The sequence below is a fragment of the Oncorhynchus kisutch genome, unplaced genomic scaffold, assembly GCF_002021735.2.
Source record: "Oncorhynchus kisutch isolate 150728-3 unplaced genomic scaffold, Okis_V2 Okis06b-Okis10b_hom, whole genome shotgun sequence".
Classification (NCBI taxonomy): domain Eukaryota; kingdom Metazoa; phylum Chordata; class Actinopteri; order Salmoniformes; family Salmonidae; genus Oncorhynchus; species Oncorhynchus kisutch.
Window position 1 is genome coordinate 11980143 of NW_022261983.1, and position 19677 is coordinate 11999819.

The following is a 19677-nucleotide window of genomic DNA, read 5'->3' on the forward strand; positions in this document are numbered from 1 at the left end:
TACCTCACCAGCCTGGGAACAGCAGCCAGCTACAGTAGTACCTCACCAGCCTGGGAACAGCAGCCAGCTACAGTAGTACCTCACAGCCTGGGAACAGCAGCCAGCTACAGTAGTACCTCACCAGCTGGGAACAGCAGCAGCTACAGTAGTACCTCCCAGCCTGGGAACAGCCAGCTACAGTAGTACCTCACCAGCCTGGGAACAGCAGCCAGCTACAGTAGTACCTCACCAGCCTGGGAACAGCAGCCAGCTACAGTAGTACCTCACCAGCCTGGGAACAGCACCAGCTACGGTAGTACCTCACCAGCCTGGGAACAGCAGCCAGCTACAGTAGTACCTCACCAGCCTGGAACAGCCAGCTACAGTAGTACCTCACCAGCCTGGGAACAGCCAGCTACAGTAGTACCTCACCAGCCTGGGAACAGCCAGGCTACAGTAGTACCTCACCAGCCTGGGAACAGCAGCCAGCTACAGTAGTACCTCACCAGCCTGGGAACAGCAAGCCAGCTACAGTAGTTACCTCACCAGCCTGGGAACAGCAGCCAGCTACAGTAGTACCTCACCAGCCTGGGAACAGCACCAGCTACAGTTAGTACCTCACAGCCTGGGAACAGCAGCCAGCTACAGTAGTACCTCACCAGCCTGGGAACAGCAGCCAGCTACAGTAGTACCTCACCAGCCTGGGAACAGCAGCCAGCTACAGTAGTACCTCACCAGCCTGGGAACAGCAGCCAGCTACAGTAGTACCTCACCAGCCTGGGAACAGCAGCCAGCTACAGTAGTACCTCACCAGCCTGGGAACAGCAGCCAGCTACAGTAGTACCTCACCAGCCTGGGAACAGCAGCCAAGCTACAGTAGTACCTCACCAGCCTGGGAACAGCAGCCAGCTACAGTAGTACCTCACCAGCCTGGGAACAGCAGCCAGCTACAGTAGTACCTCACCAGCCTGGGAAACAGCAGCCAGCTACAGTAGTACCTCACCAGCCTGGGAACAGCAGCCAGCTACAGTAGTACCTTCACCAGCCTGGGAACAGCCAGCCAGCGACAGTAGTACCTCACCAGCCTGGGAACAGCAGCCAGCTACAGTAGTACCTCACCAGCCTGGAACAGCAGCCAGCTACAGTAGTACCTCACCAGCCTGGGAATAACAGCCAGTTACAGTAGTACCTCACCAGCCTGGGAACAGCAGCCAGCTACAGTAGTACCTCACCAGCCTGGGAACAGCAGCCAGCTACAGTAGTACCTCACCAGCCTGGGAACAGCAGCCAGCTACAGTAGTACCTCACCAGCCTGGGAACAGCAGCCAGCTACAGTAGTACCTCACCAGCCTGGTAACAGCAGCCAGCTACAGTAGTACCTCACCAGCCTGGGAATAACAGCCAGTTACAGTAGTACCTCACCAGCCTGGGAACAGCAGCCAGCTACAGTAGTACCTCACCAGCCTGGGAACAACAGCCAGCTACAGTAGTACCTCACCAGCCTGGGAACAACAGCCAGCTACAGTAGTACCTCACCAGCCTGGGAACAGCCAGCTACAGTAGTACCTCACCAGCCTGGGAACAGCCAGCTACAGTAGTACCTCACCAGCCTGGGAACAGCCAGCTACAGTAGTACCTCACCAGCCTGGGAAACAGCAGCCAGCTACAGTAGTACCTCACCAGCCTGGGAACAGCAGCCACCTACAGCCCTGGAACAGCAGCCAGCACAGTAGTACCTCACCAGCCTGGGAACAGCAGCCAGCTACAGTAGTACCTCACCAGCCTGGGAACAGCAGCCAGCTACAGTAGTACCTCACCAGCCTGGGAACACAGCCAGCTACAGTAGTACCTCACCAGCCTGGGAACAGCAGCCAGCTACAGTAGTACCTCACCAGCCTGGGAACAGCAGCCAGCTACAGTAGTACCTCACCAGCCTGGGAACAGCCAGCTACGTAGTACCTCACCAGCCTGGGAAAGCCAGCTACGTAGCCCACCAGCCTGGAAGCAGCCAGCTACAGTAGTACCTCACCAGCCTGGGAACAGCAGCCAGCTACAGTAGTACCTCACCAGCCTGGGAAACAGCCAGCTACAGTAGTACCTCACCAGCCTGGGAACAGCCAGCTACAGTAGTACCTCACCAGCCTGGGAACAGCAGCCAGCTACAGTAGTACCTCACCAGCCTGGAACAGCAGCCAGCTACAGTATTACCTCACCAGCCTGGGAACAGCAGCCAGCTACAGTAGTACCTCACCAGCCTGGGAAAACCTCACAGCCTGGAACAGCATCCAGCTACAGTATACCTCACAGCCTGGGAACAGCAGCCAGCTACAGTAGTACCTCACCAGCCTGGGAACAGCAGCCAGTACAGTAGTACTCACCAGCCTGGAACAGCAGCCAGCTACAGTAGTACCTCACCAGCCCTGGGAACAGCAGCCAGCTACAGTAGTACTCACCAGCATGGGAACAGCAGCCAGCTACAGTAGTACCTCACCAGCCTGGGGAAAGCAGCCAGCTACAGTAGTACCTCACCAGCCTGGGAACAGCAGCCAGCTACAGTAGTACCTCACCAGCCGGGGGGAACAGCAGCCAGCTACAGTAGTACCCTCACCAGCCTGGGAACAGCAGCCAGCCTACAGTAGTACCTCACCAGCCTGGGAACAGCAGCCAGCTACAGTAGTACCTCACCAGCCTGGGAACAGCAGCCAGCTACAGTAGTACCTCACCAGCCTGGGAACAGCAGCCAGCTACAGTAGACCTCACCAGCCTGGGAACAGCAGCCAGCTACAGTAGTACCTCACCAGCCTGGGAACAGCAGCCAGCTACAGTAGTACCTCACCAGCCTGGGAACAGCAGCCAGCTACAGTAGTACCTCACCAGCCTGGGAAACAGCAGCCAGCTACAGTAGTACCTCACCAGCCTGGGAACAGCAGCCAGCTACAGTAGTACCTCACCAGCCTGGGAACAGCAGCCAGCTACAGTAGTACCTCACCAGCCTGGGAACAGCAGCCAGCTACAGTAGTACCTCACCAGCCTGGGAACAGCAGCCAGCTACAGTAGTACCTCACCAGCCTGGGAACAGCAGCCAGCTACAGTAGTACCTCACCAGCCTGGGAAAGCAGCCAGCTACAGTAGTACCTCACCAGCCTGGGAACAGCAGCCAGCTACAGTAGTACCTCACCAGCCTGGGAACAGCAGCCAGCTACAGTAGTACCTCACCAGCCTGGGAACAGCAGCCAGTACAGGCACCAGCTACAGTACCTCACCAGCCTGGGAACAGCAGCCAGCTACAGTAGTACCTCACCAGCCTGGGAACAGCAGCCAGCTACAGTAGTACCTCACCAGCCTGGGAACAGCAGCCAGCTACAGTAGTACCTCACCAGCCTAGGAACAGCAGCCAGCTACAGTAGACCTCACAGCCTGGGAACAGCAGCCAGCTACAGTAGTACCTCACCAGCCTGGGAACAGCAGCCAGCTACAGTAGTACCTCACCAGCCTGGGGGGACTATATCTAACATGGTAATGCTATTAGAGAAATGCTATTAGAGGAAAATGGGGGAGGCTTGCAAGCCGAAGAATACCATGCCAACAACATGTTGTGGGGGTGCTTTGCTGCAGGAGGGACTGATGGAGGGACTGATGCACTTCACAAAATACATGGCATCATGAGGATGGAAAATGATGTGGATATATTGAAGGAACACCTCAAGACATCAGTTAAAGCTTGGTCGCAACTGGGTCTTCCAAATGGTCAATGACCCCAAGCATGCTTCCAAAGTTGTGGCAAAATGGCTTAAGGACAACAAAGTCAAGGTATTGGAGTGGCCATCACAAAGCCCTGACCTCAATCCTATAGAAAATGTGTGGGCAAGCAAAGAGGTCTACAAACCTGACTCAGTTCCACCAGCTCTGTCAGGTGGAATGGGACACAATTCACCCAACTTATTGTGGGAAGCTTGTGGAAGACTACCCAAAACGTTTGACCCAAGTTAAACAATTTAAAGGCAATGCTGCCAAATACTAATTGAGTGTATGTAAATGTCTGACCCACTGGGAATGTGATGAAAGAAATAAAAGCTGACATAAATAGAGATAATTATCATTCTGACATTTCTGTGTGTGTGTGTGTGTGTGTGTGTGTGTGTGTGTGTGTGTGTGTGTGTGTGTGTGTGTACACAGTGAAGAGGCGACTTCGGGATGCTGGCCTTCTCGGCATAGTTCCTCTGTCCAGTGTCTGTTCTTTTGGCACCTGTTTGTCAAACTAGACACTCTAATGAGAGAGAGAGAGATATAAAGCACAGGAACAGCATCATGTTCATTCTTTTATTAGTCTTTGATGCTCAGCTCTGCTGGATACATGTAGCATGGGCCCATCACCTACACACAGTGCAGAAATGAACAGGCTATAAGTATTAGTGGAGCTTCCTTGGTCTTGAATAATGGACTTGACTATTGATCTCCTACTCACTCGATCATTAAGTTTGCCGATGATACAACAGTTGTAGGCCTGATTACTAACAGTGACAGCCTACAAGGAGGAGGTGAGAGCCCTGGTGGAAAATAGCCTCTCCTTTAATGTCAACAAAACAAAGGAGCGGATCGTGGACTTGCAGAGAGAACACACCCCCATCCACATCGATGGGGCTGCTCTGGAGAGGGTGAAAAGCGTCAAGTTCCTCTGCTTGCACATCACTGACAATCTGAAAGGGTCCACTCACACAGACAGTGTGGTGACAAAGGTGCAATAGCACCTCTTCAACCTCAGGAGGCTGAAGAAATGTCACAGGAAGGCAGAGAAGATCATCATGGACCTCAGCCACCGCCTGACCTCAGCCACCACCTGAGCCTGACCTCAGCCACCACCTGAGCCTGACCTCAGCCACCACCTGACCCAGGCAGGCCAAAGCTCCATCCCACCAAAACAGGCTGAAATGTCAGTCTTTTCAAACGTGCTGGTCCAGATACTGTCTTTTCTCTCCCTCGCTCTCTCGCTCTGCAGTATGTAGCGTGACTCATTCCACAGCAGTCTAACTTTTTCACGAAACAGAAATAACTAACAAAAAGAGAGAATAAAACATTCTTCATCTTGTCAGACTTCTGTATCCATTCTGTGCTGTAATGGTTCATTGAAATGGCTCCCATCACGACTACTGACTCGCTTTATTGCTCTACTCTGGCTAGGGGACACAGACACACACACACACGGACACAGACACACACACACACACACACACACACACACACACACACACACACAGACACACACACACAGAGACAGGAATCTCTAGTCATGATCCTTCCATCTCAGGTTTTGTCTGCTCTGAGTTGTTGTAAAGGATAGTTGGTGGGTTTATCCTAATGCACAAGCTATTTCATCTAACTAAAGTAGTTTTGATGTTGTTCAGTTTCATCTGTCTGGTTTTGTTGATTCCAACGCAGTTGAAATTGCAATGTACAGGTGTCCACTGTTAGTCAGTGGGGAAACAGTGCCCAGCGCTGGTGAAGATGTGTAACTGCTCTGTCAACTCAAACCAAACAACCTAATGGAAGAAAACTGAACTCTCCTTTTTGTTGCAAAGGTTTTCCATTTGGAGTAAACATTTTCCATTACAAAACATTTTTTTCAACTGTTCGCTCTGGTCTTCGTCTAATGAATACACCTCAGAGCTCAGTGTATAGTGGCACATTTCAAATCTAATCAGCCTCGTTCCTTTCAGTTCTAATCAGCCTCGTTCCTTTCAGCTCTAATCAGCCTCGTTCCTTTCAGCTCTAATCAGCCTCGTTCCTTTCAGCTCTAATCAGCCTCGTTCCTTTCAGTTCTAATCAGCCTCGTTCCTTTCGGCTCTAATCAGCCTCGACTGATGAAGCTACGGGAGAATAGGGTATTATGATTGAATATGATTGTTGTGAGATTTCTGTATTGTGTGTGGATCGAGAGTGAGAGAGTGGTCTCATTAGATACTGTCTGTCACTCACACTGTAGAGATATGATACAAGTCAATAACAATGGCTGACTGGCTGGGAGCTCCACTCTTGTCTGTGTGTGTGTGTGTGTGTGTGCGCGTGTGTGTGTTGGAACAGAGTCATATATCTGATCTCCAGTGTGTCGGAGATGAATAAACTCTCTTTCCCAGAATGAGTGTTCACACATAGGAATGCCACTGTTATTATGAAGTTCATTATCAACACACAGAAAGACCTGCCACTGTTATTATGAAGTTCATTATCAACACACAGAAAGACCTGCCACTGTTATTATGAAGTTCATTATCAACACACAGACGTACCTGCCACTGTTATTACGGAGTTCATTATCAACACACAGAAAGACCTGCCACTGTTATTACGGAGTTCATTATCAACACACAGAAAGACCTGCCACTGTTATTACAGAGTTCATTATCAACACACAGAAAGACCTGCCACTGTTATTACGGAGTTCATTATCAACACACAGAAAGACCTGCCACTGTTATTACGGAGTTCATTATCAACACACAGAAAGACCTGCCACTGTTACTACGGAGTTCATTATCAACACACAGACATACCTGACACTGTTATTACGGAGTTCATTATCAACACACACAGGTGCACAATGGCTGTTTGCAACACAGTTTACATGGACTTAGTGTTTTGTCCTAACATATAAAGGTGTGTTTTTGGAGGGCCACTGTCTCACCTCTTGTGTCCTGTGTTTTGTCCTGTAGTTTGTGGAGACCATCAGTAGTAAGCAGAGTGAACTGGACACCTTCATAGCAGAGGGCTACAAGACTGCCCTGTCTGAGGAGCGCAGGAGGTACTGTTTCCTGGTGGACAGACAGTGTGCTGTGGCCAAGAACAGCAGCGCCTACCACGGCAAGGTAAGGGTTAACACAACTGGCTCTGTGGGGTGGTGGTGTGTGTGGTGGGGGGGGGGGGGTTGTTGTCCAGGTGGCAATGTAAAATGCATGGGTTTGGTATCTGTCTCAATGGTGTAATCAGTAATATTTTCTGCTGTTTATAATGGTCATATAACTGAATGATAAGCCTATACTTCTCTGTAATATTATATTATTATTATTATATATATATAGATATATTGTGTGTGTGTTTTATTTTATTTCACCTTTATTTAACCAGGTAGGCAAGTTGAGAACAAGTTCTCATTTACAATTGCGACCTGGCCAAGATAAAGCAAAGCAGTTCGACACATACAACGACACAGAGTTACACATGGAGTAAAACAAACATACAGTCAATAATACAGTATAAACAAGTCTATATACAATGTGAGCCAATGAGGTGAGATAAGGGAGGTAAAGGCAAAAAAAAGGCCATGGTGGCTAAGTAAATACAATATAGCAAGTAAAACACTGGAATGGTAGATTTGCAATGGAAGAATGTGCAAAGTGTGTATATATAACTCTGTGACCTTGGCCTGGGGTCATCTCATCACAACTCTATTTGTCAAAACCGATTAAGGTATCATCCCAAATGGCACCCTATTCCCTATGTAGACCAGGGCCCTCTTTGAAAGGTTACCATTTGGGACATAATATATGACAGGCTGTTAGGAGATGTTCTGGCTTCATGATAGATCCAGTTGATATAATATTCATAGTCTATTTCATTGCTGCATATGAATAATACCGTATTTCCTGAGAAACGTTATGGAGAGGAGGATATGTAAAGAGGTTGTACAGGTGTGGGTGGATGGGTGGGTGTTAGTGCAGCTGTTTCCTGGGATCACTAAGGAGGGAGGGTTGGTGTGTGTGTGTGTGTGTGTGTGTGTGTGTGTGTGTGTGGTGGGGGGGAGGGGGCGACAAGTACGTACAAACACACATACTGCTGCTGACCATTTCTAGAACATGGAGTCCAGTGGTTTAATCAGCACGGGGGTGTGTGTGGGAAGAGCTCAAAGGCTGTGCTGAAGAGTCCTGTCGGAGAGAGGGGAAAGAGAGAGATGCACAGAGAGAGAGAGACACAGAGAGAGACGGAGTGAGTAAGAGAGACTGGCGAGCAAGAGTGAGAGTACAGCTGCCGCAGCGAAGCATCTAGGTTGTGGTCTGAGTCACCTGGGACTCATTGACGCAGCCTGGTTGGTTACACACACACACACACACACAGGGACACACAGGGAAGCTGCTCTGCTCTCTGGGATGAATGGGGCTGAATAGAGGCTGTCTCTTAAATGGCACCCTATTCCCTACATAGTGCACTAGTTTAGCCCAGAGCCCATACAAAGTAGGGTGGGAATAGAGAGCCATTTGGAACACAGACAGAGAGGGAATATAAGAGAGGAACAGGAATGTTGGAGGGAGAGTGAAAGTTACCATGAAAGATGACTGGAGATCTTCAAGGTGATGATGTGTGTTAGATCAGAAGAGCTTGGTGTGGCAGACGTTGTAGTCAAGACGACAAGGATCTAAAGAAGTGGATCTCTAAATCTTAGTCGTGTTTTATAGCTTCCATCTCTAGAGAAGTAGATCTCTAAAACGTAGTCATGTGTTACAGCTTCCACGTGTTACACTAATCAATGACTGTTGTCTATAGACTCATCTGGTGTGTGTTGACTTATTGATTGATCTCTATCTGTCCAGGGTAAAGACCTGCTGACCCAGAAGATCCCAGTATGGCAGCAGGCTTGTTCAGACCCCAACAAGCTACCAGAGCGGGCCATGCTCCTAGCCCAGCAGATGGGCTCCGGGTCCAGCACGGGCACCGCTTCCCTGACCATGGGGGGCTCCAGCCCCCTGAACACCTCCAAGTCTAACCTGTCCAACCTGGTCATCTCTGACCCCATCCCCGGGGCTCAGCCACTCCCTGTCCCCCCAGAACTGGCCGTCTTCATGGGTGGTGGGCTGGGGCACCAGGCGGTGAGTGTTGGGCTGGGGCACCAGGCGGTGAGTGTTGGGCTGGGGCACCAGGCGGTGAGTGTTGGGCTGGGGCACCAGGCGGTGAGTGGTGGGATGGGGCACCAGGCGGTGAGTGGTGGGCTGGGGCACCAGGCGGTGAGTGGTGGGCTGGGGCACCAGGCGGTGAGTGGTGGGCTGGGGCACCAGGCGGTGAGTGGTGGGCTGGGGCACTGAGTGTTGGGCTGGGGCACCAGGCGGTGAGTGTTGGGCTGGGGCACCGAGCGGTGAGTGGTGGGGCTGGGGAACCAGGCGGTGAGTGGTGGGGCTGGGGAACCAGGCGGTGAGTGGTGGGCTGGGGCACCGAGCGGTGAGTGGTGGGGCTGGGGAACCAGGCGGTGAGTGGTGGGGCTGGGTGAGCGGGCTGGTAATGTTGATGTCTGGGGAAGGTTTCTCTCACTCTGTAGGTGTTGGGGATATTAATATTCAGCTGTGAATTGTATTGGTTTTTATTAGTTCCTACCAAAGCAGCAGCTACTCTTCCTGGGGTTTATTATGGATCCCCATTAGTTCCTGCCAAGACAGCAGCTACTCTTCCTGGGGTTTATTATGGATCCCCATTAGTTCCTGCCAAGACAGCAGCTACTCTTCCTGGGGTTTATTATGGATCCCCATTAGTTCCTGCCAAGACAGCAGCTACTCTTCCTGGGGTTTATTATGGATCCCCATTAGTTCCTGCCAAGACAGCAGCTACTCTTCCTGGGGTTTATTATGGATCCCCATTAGTTCCTGCCAAGACAGCAGCTACTCTTCCTGGGGTTTATTATGGATCCCCATTAGTTCCTGCCAAGACAGCAGCTACTCTTCCTGGGGTTTATTATGGATCCCCATTAGTTCCTGCCAAGACAGCAGCTACTCTTCCTGGGGTTTATTATGGATCCCCATTAGTTCCTGCCAGGCAGCAGCTACTCTTCCTGGGGTTTATTATGGATCCCCATTAGTTCCTGCCAAGACAACAGCTACTCTTCCTGGGGTTTATTATGGATCCCCATTAGTTCCTGCCAAGACAGCAGCTACTCTTCTTGGAGTTTTTATGGATCCCCATTATTTCCTACCAAAATAAGAGGTTTAATGCAATCAGATAGGTAAAGGTGTCAGAGCGGTAAAGGTGTCAGAGCGGTAAAGGTGTCAGAGCGGTAAAGGTGTCAGAGCGGTAAAGGTGTCAGAGCGGTAAAGGTGTCAGAGCGGTAAAGGTGTCAGAGCGGTAAAGGTGTCAGAGCGGTAAAGGAGTCAGAGCGGTAAAGGAGTCAGAGCAGTTAAAGGTGTCAGAGCGGTAAAGGAGTCAGAGCGGTAAGCGGTAAAGGAGTCAGAGCGGTAAAGGAGTCAGAGCGGTAAAGGAGTCAGAGCGGTAAGCAGTAAAGGAGTCAGAGCGGTAAAGGAGTCAGAGCGGTAAAGGAGTCAGAGCGGTAAAGGAGTCAGAGCGGTAAAGGTGTCAGAGCGGTAAGCGGTAAAGGAGTCAGAGCAGCTAAAGGTGTCAAATATATGAAGCACAGGGAAGCATACAATATCTTTGAAGACGACAGAACAGCCTCTAACATAACTCTAGAAGTGCATATCCTGAAGAAAATGTGGTGTGCACGCTAGCTTGTGAAGGATCAATTGATTGATTGATAGCCTGTACCTGTGAAAGTTGGTTTTGGTGCCTATAGCTTGAATGGTTCAAGACTTACTGTTGGTGGTTTATTTTGTGCACATTTATATAGTTAAAGTTGATACCGATCTTGAAGTTAGGACAGCCTGAATGTTTTAAAGTTGGTCTTGTATTACTGTGGTTCTCATTCAAACCCATGTAAATGTAGGCACATTTTAAATGCTTATATTTGAAAAAATATATAAACAGTATTAAATCTGAATGTGTGCATTCTAAGTTGGGTCAGTCTGAACATCTCTGAACAAACATTAGTTTGACATTGATATCTTAAACGGTTTAACATCAGAGTCGAATCCAAATACTTCCCATTCGAGCCTAGGGAGCTTTTATTGACATTTAAAAAATGGTTTCAGGAAGTATAAACGTTATCTGAATGCAATGAATCTAATTTGGGTCAGTTTGGAGTTGACAGTTTAAACGGGGAAAGAGGAGATGAATAGAAATGACATGTTTTACCATTCAAGTCTATGGCCTGTTTCCCCCCCATTTGAAATGCATTAGGAGCTCATTTAAATATTGTTATAGTTTAAAAAGTCTAAATGCTACCCAAAATATATTTTCAAGCATCCCGAGTTGGGGCAGTCTGGAAGTTGATTTTGTTTGAACAGTTTAAGTCATTTAAGGGCTAATAATAATATGAGTATATAAGAAATGTAGAGAATACACACCTAATTACAACAAATTAATTGATACTCTTAATTTAAGCTTGGATTTCAGGCGAGTGTGTGTCTGTGAATAAATTGTCTCTGCTTCCTGAGTAAACAGACTAAATCAGCCTGTAAGCCAGAGACTTCTGGCCCTCGGTGGGGAAACTAAACTACTCATTTACATATTACACTTTTAATGATGCAGCTTATTAATTAGGTATTACACTCGTTTTGTAAGATGAGAAGTGGAGGCTTTACATATGACCTATGAACAACACCTCTGTCTGAATATTAATTCTCTAACTGGGTCTTTGCCAAAAGCTTTTATCCATCATTTCACTTTTTGAATAAATCCCCAGGAAGTCAGTCAACAAACTGGTTAAATCGTCTCTATGCTCCATGGCAGAAGGTGAAGAATTGCAGGAAATGACCTCTAAAAGTTCTCTCTGCTGTCAAGAGGGGGGCCGCTAAAATGTTTTGCTCACAAAGTTGCTGCGGGTGCGGATGTGGGTACGGGTGTGGGTGTGGGTGCGGGTACGGTTGTGGGTACCCCCATCATATTTGATTTGGCCCCACCCCCATCATATTTGATTTGGCCCCACCCCCATCATATTTGATTTGGCCCCACCCCCATCATATTTGATTTGGCCCCACCCCCATCAGATTTTATTGGGCCCCACCCCCATCAGATTTTATTGGGCCCCACCCCATCAGATTTGATTGGGCCCCACCCCCATCAGATTAGATTGGGCCCCACCCCCATCAGATTAGATTGGGTCCCACCCCCATCAGATTTGATTGGGCCCCACCCCCATCAGATTTGATTGGGCCCCACCCCCATCAGATTTGATTGGGCCCCACCCCCATCAGATTAGATTGGGCCCCACCCCCATCAGATTAGATTGGGCCCCACCCCCATCAGATTAGATTGGGCCCCACCCCCATCAGATTAGATTGGGCCCCACCCCCATCAGATTTGATTTGGCCCCACCCCCATCAGATTTGATTTGGCCCCACCCCCATCAGATTTGATTTGGCCCCACCCCCATCAGATTTGATTTGGCCCCACCCCCATCAGATTTGATTTGGCCCCACCCCCATCAGATTTGATTTGGCCCCACCCCCATCAGATTTGATTTGGCCCCACCCCCATCAGATGTTGGGGGTTGGCTTCTCCCACACACACTATAGATACCAGACTGTATATGGATATACTGTAGCTTCTCCCACACACACACACACACTATAGATACCAGCGCTCAATCATTTTGTTGTTGCCTGCAGCTAAATCTAGTTGATGATCCCTGCTGTAGTGCATGTTTCTGAATGTATATGTTCCGTGTTTCCAGAGGCTGATGGGTTCAGATGGGATGTCCATGGTGAACGGTACGACAGGACTCCACGGAGAGGAAGAGTACTGGACAGAGGGGGGGGTGTCAGTCTCCCAGCTCCAAGGAAGACCCTCCTCCCCCCAGGCCCCTTCCCTACCCCAGGGACAGGCCCCCACCCAGAGACAGGTCAGCACAGAACACAGAATTAAATAGATAGTATATATACTGGTAGTATATTGTACAATTGATATCCTCCAGGGATCCATCTTAGTGTCTGCTAATGCTAAAATGTTTTGTAAATGTGTGTCTGTTAATATTCAAGTGGATGCAGATGATTCTGTAACTGTTGTTTCTACACTGGGTCAAAACAAGCAATGTGATTGGTTGAGAAGCGTTCTATGTGATCGGTGATCGCTTAGGTCATTTTGTTTTTGCCCATTCTAATGTTCAATTGAACAGTAACTGAATGCCTCGATGCCTGCCTGCCTGATTTATAAAGCAAGCCACAGCTACGTGACTCACTGTCTGTAGGAGTGATCTATTTTCATGAACGGGGTAGTGTACCTAATAAACTGTCTACTGAGCATATATATATAATCTCACTCACACACACACACTCACTCACACACACACACTCACACACACTCACACTCACACACACACTCACACACACACTCACACACACACACACACTCACACACACACACACACACTCACCACACACACACACACACACTCACACACACACTCACACACACACTCACACACACACACACACACACACACACACACTCACACTCACACACACACACACACACACACACACACACACACACACACTGTATGTAGATAATATACAGGTCATGTAGATAATATACGGGTAATGCATGTATCTCTATGCAGGTCAGTGAGCACTACTCCAATACCCTGCCCGTCCGCAGGCCCCAGCCTGCCAAGAACAAGACCTCTGTTGGTAAGAGAACTTAAGATAACTCTGCTAGTCTCTGGTAGATAACTGTATACTGTTATTGTCTTGTAAGAGAACTTAAGCTAACTCTGCTCGTCTCTGGTAGATAACTGTTACGTTACTGTCTGGTAAGAGAACTTAAGCTAACTCTGCTCATCTCTGGTAGATAACTGTATACTGTTACGTTACTGTCTGGTAAGAGAACCGTATACTGCCAGCGTCACGTAAACGGGTTAATCTCCTCAAAGCAGATGGGAATAACAATGACGTTGTGAATCAGCTAGTCTTAGTAACTAAATTAGCAACTAACATAGCATCTTCCTTAGTAAAAACTCTTCCAGGAGCCACATAGTGCTGTGTAGCGTGACACTGATGTCCCCCTTCTACATCCCGGCCCCAGGTGAGACCCGTACCCTGCCCAGGTCTAGCTCCATGGCAGCGGGGCTGGAGAAGAACGGTCGTGCCCGTGTCCAGGCCATCTTCTCCCACGCGGCCGGAGACAACAGCACCCTGCTCAGCTTCTCTGAGGGAGACATCATCACCCTGCTGGTCCCAGAGGCCCGTGATGGATGGCACTATGGGGAGAACGAGAAGAACAAGATGTAAGTGTCTGTCTGTCACAGAGACATGGAATGAAAGCTTGTGTGTTCAGTACTACATATCAATGGGGGCTGCTGAGGGGAGGACGGCTCATAATAATGTCTGGAACGGAGTCAATGGAATGGCATCAAACACCTGGAAACCATGGAAACAATGTGTTTGATGCATTTGATACCATTCCACTTACTCCGCTCCAGCCATTACCATGAGCCCATCCTCCCCAATGAAGATGTCACCAACCTCCTGTGCTGCATATGAACCTGCAGACTGACATTCAGAACTGAGGATTTTGCGCAAGTCTTTGGTTAAACATCAATGCGTGATTTCCACAGAAGTCAGAGTTAACCGCAGATCTCAAGAGGATTCAGATCTAATGTAGTTTCCAGCATGTGTCTTCATCTTAACTCATCTTACCTGTTTCCCCCCTCAGGCGTGGCTGGTTCCCCTTCTCTTACACACGTGTGCTGCCAGAGAGTGAGAAGGAGAAGCTCCAGGTGAAGTAAGTAGATAATATCCTAGCCAGTACTGTACCGTTCAGGTGAAGTAAGTAGATAATATCCTAGCCAGTACTATACTGTTCAGGTGAAGTAAGTAGATAATATCCTAGCCAGTACTATACCGTTCAGGTGAAGTAAGTAGATAATATCCTAACCAGTACTATACTGTTCAGGTGAAGTAAGTAGATAATATCCTAGCCAGTACTATACCATTCAGGTGAAGTAAGTAGATAATATCCTAGCCAGTACTATACCGTTCAGGTGAAGTAAGTAGATCATATCCTAGCCAGTACTATACCGTTCAGGTGAAGTAAGTAGATAATATCCTAGCCAGTACTATACCGTTCAGGTGAAGTAAGTAGATAATATCCTAGCCAGTACTATACCGTTCAGGTGAAGTAAGTAGATAATATCCTAGCCAGTACTATACTGTTCAGGTGAAGTAAGTAGATAATATCCTAGCCAGTACTATACCGTTCAGGTGAAGTAAGTAGATCATATCCTAGCCAGTACTATACCGTTCAGGTGAAGTAAGTAGATAATATCCTAGCCAGTACTATACCGTTCAGGTGAAGTAAGTAGATAATATCCTAGCCAGTACTATACCGTTCAGGTGAAGTAAGTAGATAATATCCTAGCCAGTACTATACCATTCAGGTGAAGTAAGTAGATAATATCCTAGCCAGTACTATACCGTTCAGGCTGGAACAATAATATGATAATGTCCATTTAAAAAAATATATATATATTTCACCTTTATTTAACCAGGTAGGCAAGTTGAGAACAAGTTCTCATTTACAATTGCGACCTGGCCAAGATAAAGCAGTTTGACACATACAACAACACAGAGTTACACATGGAGTAAAACAAACATACAGTCAATAATACAGTAGAAAAATAAGTCTATATACAATGTGAGCAAATGAGGTGAGATTAGGGAGGTAAAGGCAAAAAAAAGGCCATGATGGCAAAGTAAGTACAATATAGCAAGTAAAACACTGGAATGGTAGATTTGCAGTGGAAGAAGGTGCAAAGTAGAGATAGAAATAATGGGGTGCAAAGGAGCTAAATAAATCAATACTATCTCATCTCTTCACGTTCAGTAAAGATTGATTTGATTGACTGAATGATTGCTGTCCCCTCCAGTCTGCACCATGGGAAGAGCAGCAGCACTGGGAACCTGCTGGAGAGCGACATGTCTCTGCCCATGCCCGACTACGGCCTGACTGCCCGCCTGCTGGCACAGAGCCTGGCACAGAGCAGACCCAGGCCCTACAGCATGGCAGGCTTTACCACACAGGTCAGTGTTTGTGAGCGAACACGCAGTCGGACAGATGCTGACACACAGATGGATGGACGCTGACACACACCAGGCCACGGCCCTACACCATTTTCTCTACACAACTGAAACAGACAGCCATATACTTCTAAAGACAAACACAATCTCCCACTCAGAACACGCCCTCTTCCCAATAATCCACTGAGGTTGATTCAGTCTGGAGAGTAGAGGTGTCTGGTCTGATTGGCTATCTGGAGGACTCCAGACAGAATCTCCCACTCAGAACACACCATCTTCCCAGTAATCCACTGTGGTTGATTCAGTCTGGAGAGTAGAGGTGTCTGGTCTGATTGGCTATCTGGAGGACTCCAGTCAGTTTTCTGTATTGTTCTGTTAACACTATGTACTGTAAGGAGTAATACTGCAGGAGAACACAGGGATATAGAGTAGGAACGTGGCTCTGGCGCCATCTGCTGGAGGTTCTCTATCAATAACTGCTTTTATACATGAGACTTTCTGAAAGTGTTTTCTATCCAAATCCACTAATAATATGCATATAGTAGCAACTGGGCCTGAGTAGCAGACAGTTTACTCTGGGAACCTTATTCATCCAAGCTACTCAATATTTCCCCCAGCCATAAGAAGTTTTAAGGAGTGTTCTAATGTAGGAATGAACTGTGTGTTAAGGAGTGTTCTAATGTAGGAATGAACTGTGTGTTAAGGAGTGTTCTAATGTAGGAATGCATTGTGTGTTAAGGAGTGTTCTAATGTAGGAATGAACTGTGTGTTAAGGAGTGTTCTAATGTAGGAATGAACTGTGTGTTAAGGAGTGTTCTAATGTAGGAATGCATTGTGTGTTAAGGAGTGTTCTAATGTAGGAATGAACTGTGTGTTAAGGAGTGTTCTAATGTAGGAATGAACTGTGTGTTAAGGAGTGTTCTAATGTAGGAATGAACTGTGTGTTAAGGAGTGTTCTAATGTAGGAATGAACTGTGTGTTAAGGGGTGTTCTAATGTAGGAATGAACTGTGTGTTAAGGAGTGTTCTAATGTAGGAATGAACTGTGTGTTAAGGAGTGTTCTAATGTAGGAATGAACTGTGTGTTAAGGAGTGTTCTAATGTAGGAATGAACTGTGTGTTAAGGGGTGTTCTAATGTAGGAATGAACTGTGTGTTAAGGAGTGTTCTAATGTAGGAATGAACTGTGTGTTAAGGAGTGTTCTAATGTAGGAATGCATTGTGTGTTAAGGAGTGTTCTAATGTAGGAATGAACTGTGTGTTAAGGAGTGTTCTAATGTAGGAATGAACTGTGTTAAGGAGTGTTCTAATGTAGGAATGCATTGTGTGTTAAGGAGTGTTCTAATGTAGGAATGAACTGTGTGTTAAGGAGTGTTCTAATGTAGGAATGAACTGTGTGTTAAGGAGTGTTCTAATGTAGGAATGAACTGTGTGTTAAGGGGTGTTCTAATGTAGGAATGCATTGTGTGTTAAGGAGTGTTCTAATGTAGGAATGAACTGTGTGTTAAGGGGTGTTCTAATGTAGGAATGAACTGTGTGTTAAGGAGTGTTCTAATGTAGGAATGAACTGTGTGTTAAGGAGTGTTCTAATGTAGGAATGAACTGTGTGTTAAGGAGTGTTCTAATGTAGGAATGAACTGTGTGTTAAGGAGTGTTCTAATGTAGGAATGAACTGTGTGTTAAGGGGTGTTCTAATGTAGGAATGAACTGTGTGTTAAGGGGTGTTCTAATGTAGGAATGAACTGTGTGTTAAGGGGTGTTCTAATGTAGGAATGAACTGTGTGTTAAGGAGTGTTCTAATGTAGGAATGAACTGTGTGTTAAGGGGTGTTCTAATGTAGGAATGAACTGTGTGTTAAGGAGTGTTCTAATGTAGGAATGAACTGTGTGTTAAGGAGTGTTCTAATGTAGGAATGAACTGTGTGTTAAGGAGTGTTCTAATGTAGGAATGAACTGTGTGTTAAGGAGTGTTCTAATGTAGGAATGAACTGTGTGTTAAGGAGTGTTCTAATGTAGGAATGAACTGTGTGTTAAGGAGTGTTCTAATGTAGGAATGAACTGTGTGTTAAGGAGTGTTCTAATGTAGGAATGAACTGTGTGTTAAGGGGTGTTCTAATGTAGGAATGAACTGTGTGTTAAGGGGTGTTCTAATGTAGGAATGAACTGTGTGTTAAGGGGTGTTCTAATGTAGGAATGAACTGTGTGTTAAGGAGTGTTCTAATGTAGGAATGAACTGTGTGTTAAGGGGTGTTCTAATGTAGGAATGAACTGTGTGTTAAGGAGTGTTCTAATGTAGGAATGAACTGTGTGTTAAGGAGTGTTCTAATGTAGGAATGAACTGTGTGTTAAGGAGTGTTCTAATGTAGGAATGAACTGTGTCATGATAATGCTCATTTCTGTTTCAGCCTGCCCTTGAGGACTATGACAGTCGCTTTGCTGCTGCAAGGTAAGAACCTTATTATCAACCTCCCTGAACTACTGACCTGGTAGTTACACTGAGTGGTATGAATGACTGATCACCATGTAGTATGAATGTGAGCTACTGCACTGACCTGGTAGTTACACTGAGTGGTATGAATGACTGATCACCATGTAGTATGAATGTGAGCTACTGCACTGACCTGGTAGTTACACTGAGTGGTATGAATGACTGATCACCATGTTGTATGAATGTGAACTACTGTGGCGGACTGGGCGCAGTGCGCGCTAACCAAAGTTGCCAGGTGCACGGTGTTTCCTCTGACACATTGGTGCGGCTGGCTTCCGGGTTGGATGCGCGCTGTGTTAAGAAGCAGTGCGGCTTGGTTGGGTTGAATATCGGAGAACGCATGACTTTCGACCTTCGTCTCTCCCGAGCCCGTACAGGAGTTGTAGTGATGAGACAAGATAGTAGCTACTAACAGTTGGATACCACGAAATTGGGGAGAAAAAAGGGGGTAAAAATTCAAATGTAAAAAAAGAAATACACAGCACTGACTAGACTGGGATATGAGAGGAAAAATACAACTACAATGGACAAAAATATAAGCCAACATGAGTTACAATTCATAAGGAAAACTGTCAATTGGAATAAGTTCATTAGGCCCTAATCTATGGATTTCACATGACTGGGAATACAGATATGCATCTGTTGGTCACAGATACCTTAAACAAAACAGTAGGGGAGTAGATGAGAAAACCAGTCAGTATCTGGTGTGAACATCATTTACCCCATGCAGCACGACATCACCTTCCCATAGAGTTGATCAGGCTGTTGATTGAGGCCTGTGGAATAGCTGTGCAAAGTTGCTGGATATTGGCGGGATCTGGAACACGCTGTCGTACATATTGATCCAGAGCATCCCAAACATGCTCAATGGATGACATGTTTGGTGAGTATGCAGGCCATGAAAGAACTGGCACATTTCCAGCTTCCAGGAATTGTGTACAGATCCTTGCGACATGGGGCCGTACATTATCTTGCTGAAACATGAGGTGATGGCAGTGGATGAATGGAACAACAATCGGCCTCAGGATCTCGACATGGTATCTCTATGCATTCAATTTGCCATCGATTCAAATGCAATTTTGTTCGTTGTCCTTAGCTTTTGCCTGCCCATACCATAACCCCTCCGCCACCATGGGGGCACTCTGTTCACAACGTTGACATCAGCAAACCGCTCGCCCACATGACACCACGTCTGCCATCTGCCAGGTACAGTTGAAACCAGGACTCATCTGTGAAGAGCACACTTCTCCAGCGTGCCATTGGCCAGCGAAGTCTGTTACGATGCCTGTCAGGTCAAGACCCTAATTAGGACTACAAGTATGCATATCCCTG

The 19677-nt window shown here is 47.1% G+C and overlaps 1 protein-coding gene across 9 annotated transcripts in view; it reads left to right on the top strand.

Moving 5' to 3' along the window:
• The window catches only part of LOC109884605 (brain-specific angiogenesis inhibitor 1-associated protein 2-like), a 151992-nt gene that overhangs the window by 118952 nt on the left and 13363 nt on the right, over positions 1 to 19677 (top strand). For 5 of the 9 annotated variants that reach the window (XM_031813842.1, XM_031813848.1, XM_031813841.1 and 2 more), the window contains 8 exons: positions 6687 to 6839; positions 8559 to 8834; positions 12518 to 12685; positions 13403 to 13472; positions 13867 to 14068; positions 14497 to 14565; positions 15710 to 15863; positions 18263 to 18303. In XM_031813842.1, coding sequence (XP_031669702.1) covers positions 6687 to 6839; positions 8559 to 8834; positions 12518 to 12685; positions 13403 to 13472; positions 13867 to 14068; positions 14497 to 14565; positions 15710 to 15863; positions 18263 to 18303 — 1133 coding nt within the window. The remainder of the gene's footprint in view (positions 1 to 6686; positions 6840 to 8558; positions 8835 to 12517; positions 12686 to 13402; positions 13473 to 13866; positions 14069 to 14496; positions 14566 to 15709; positions 15864 to 18262; positions 18304 to 19677) is intronic. The other 4 variants (XR_004206801.1, XM_031813845.1, XM_031813847.1 and 1 more) reach the window with 1 other exon arrangement.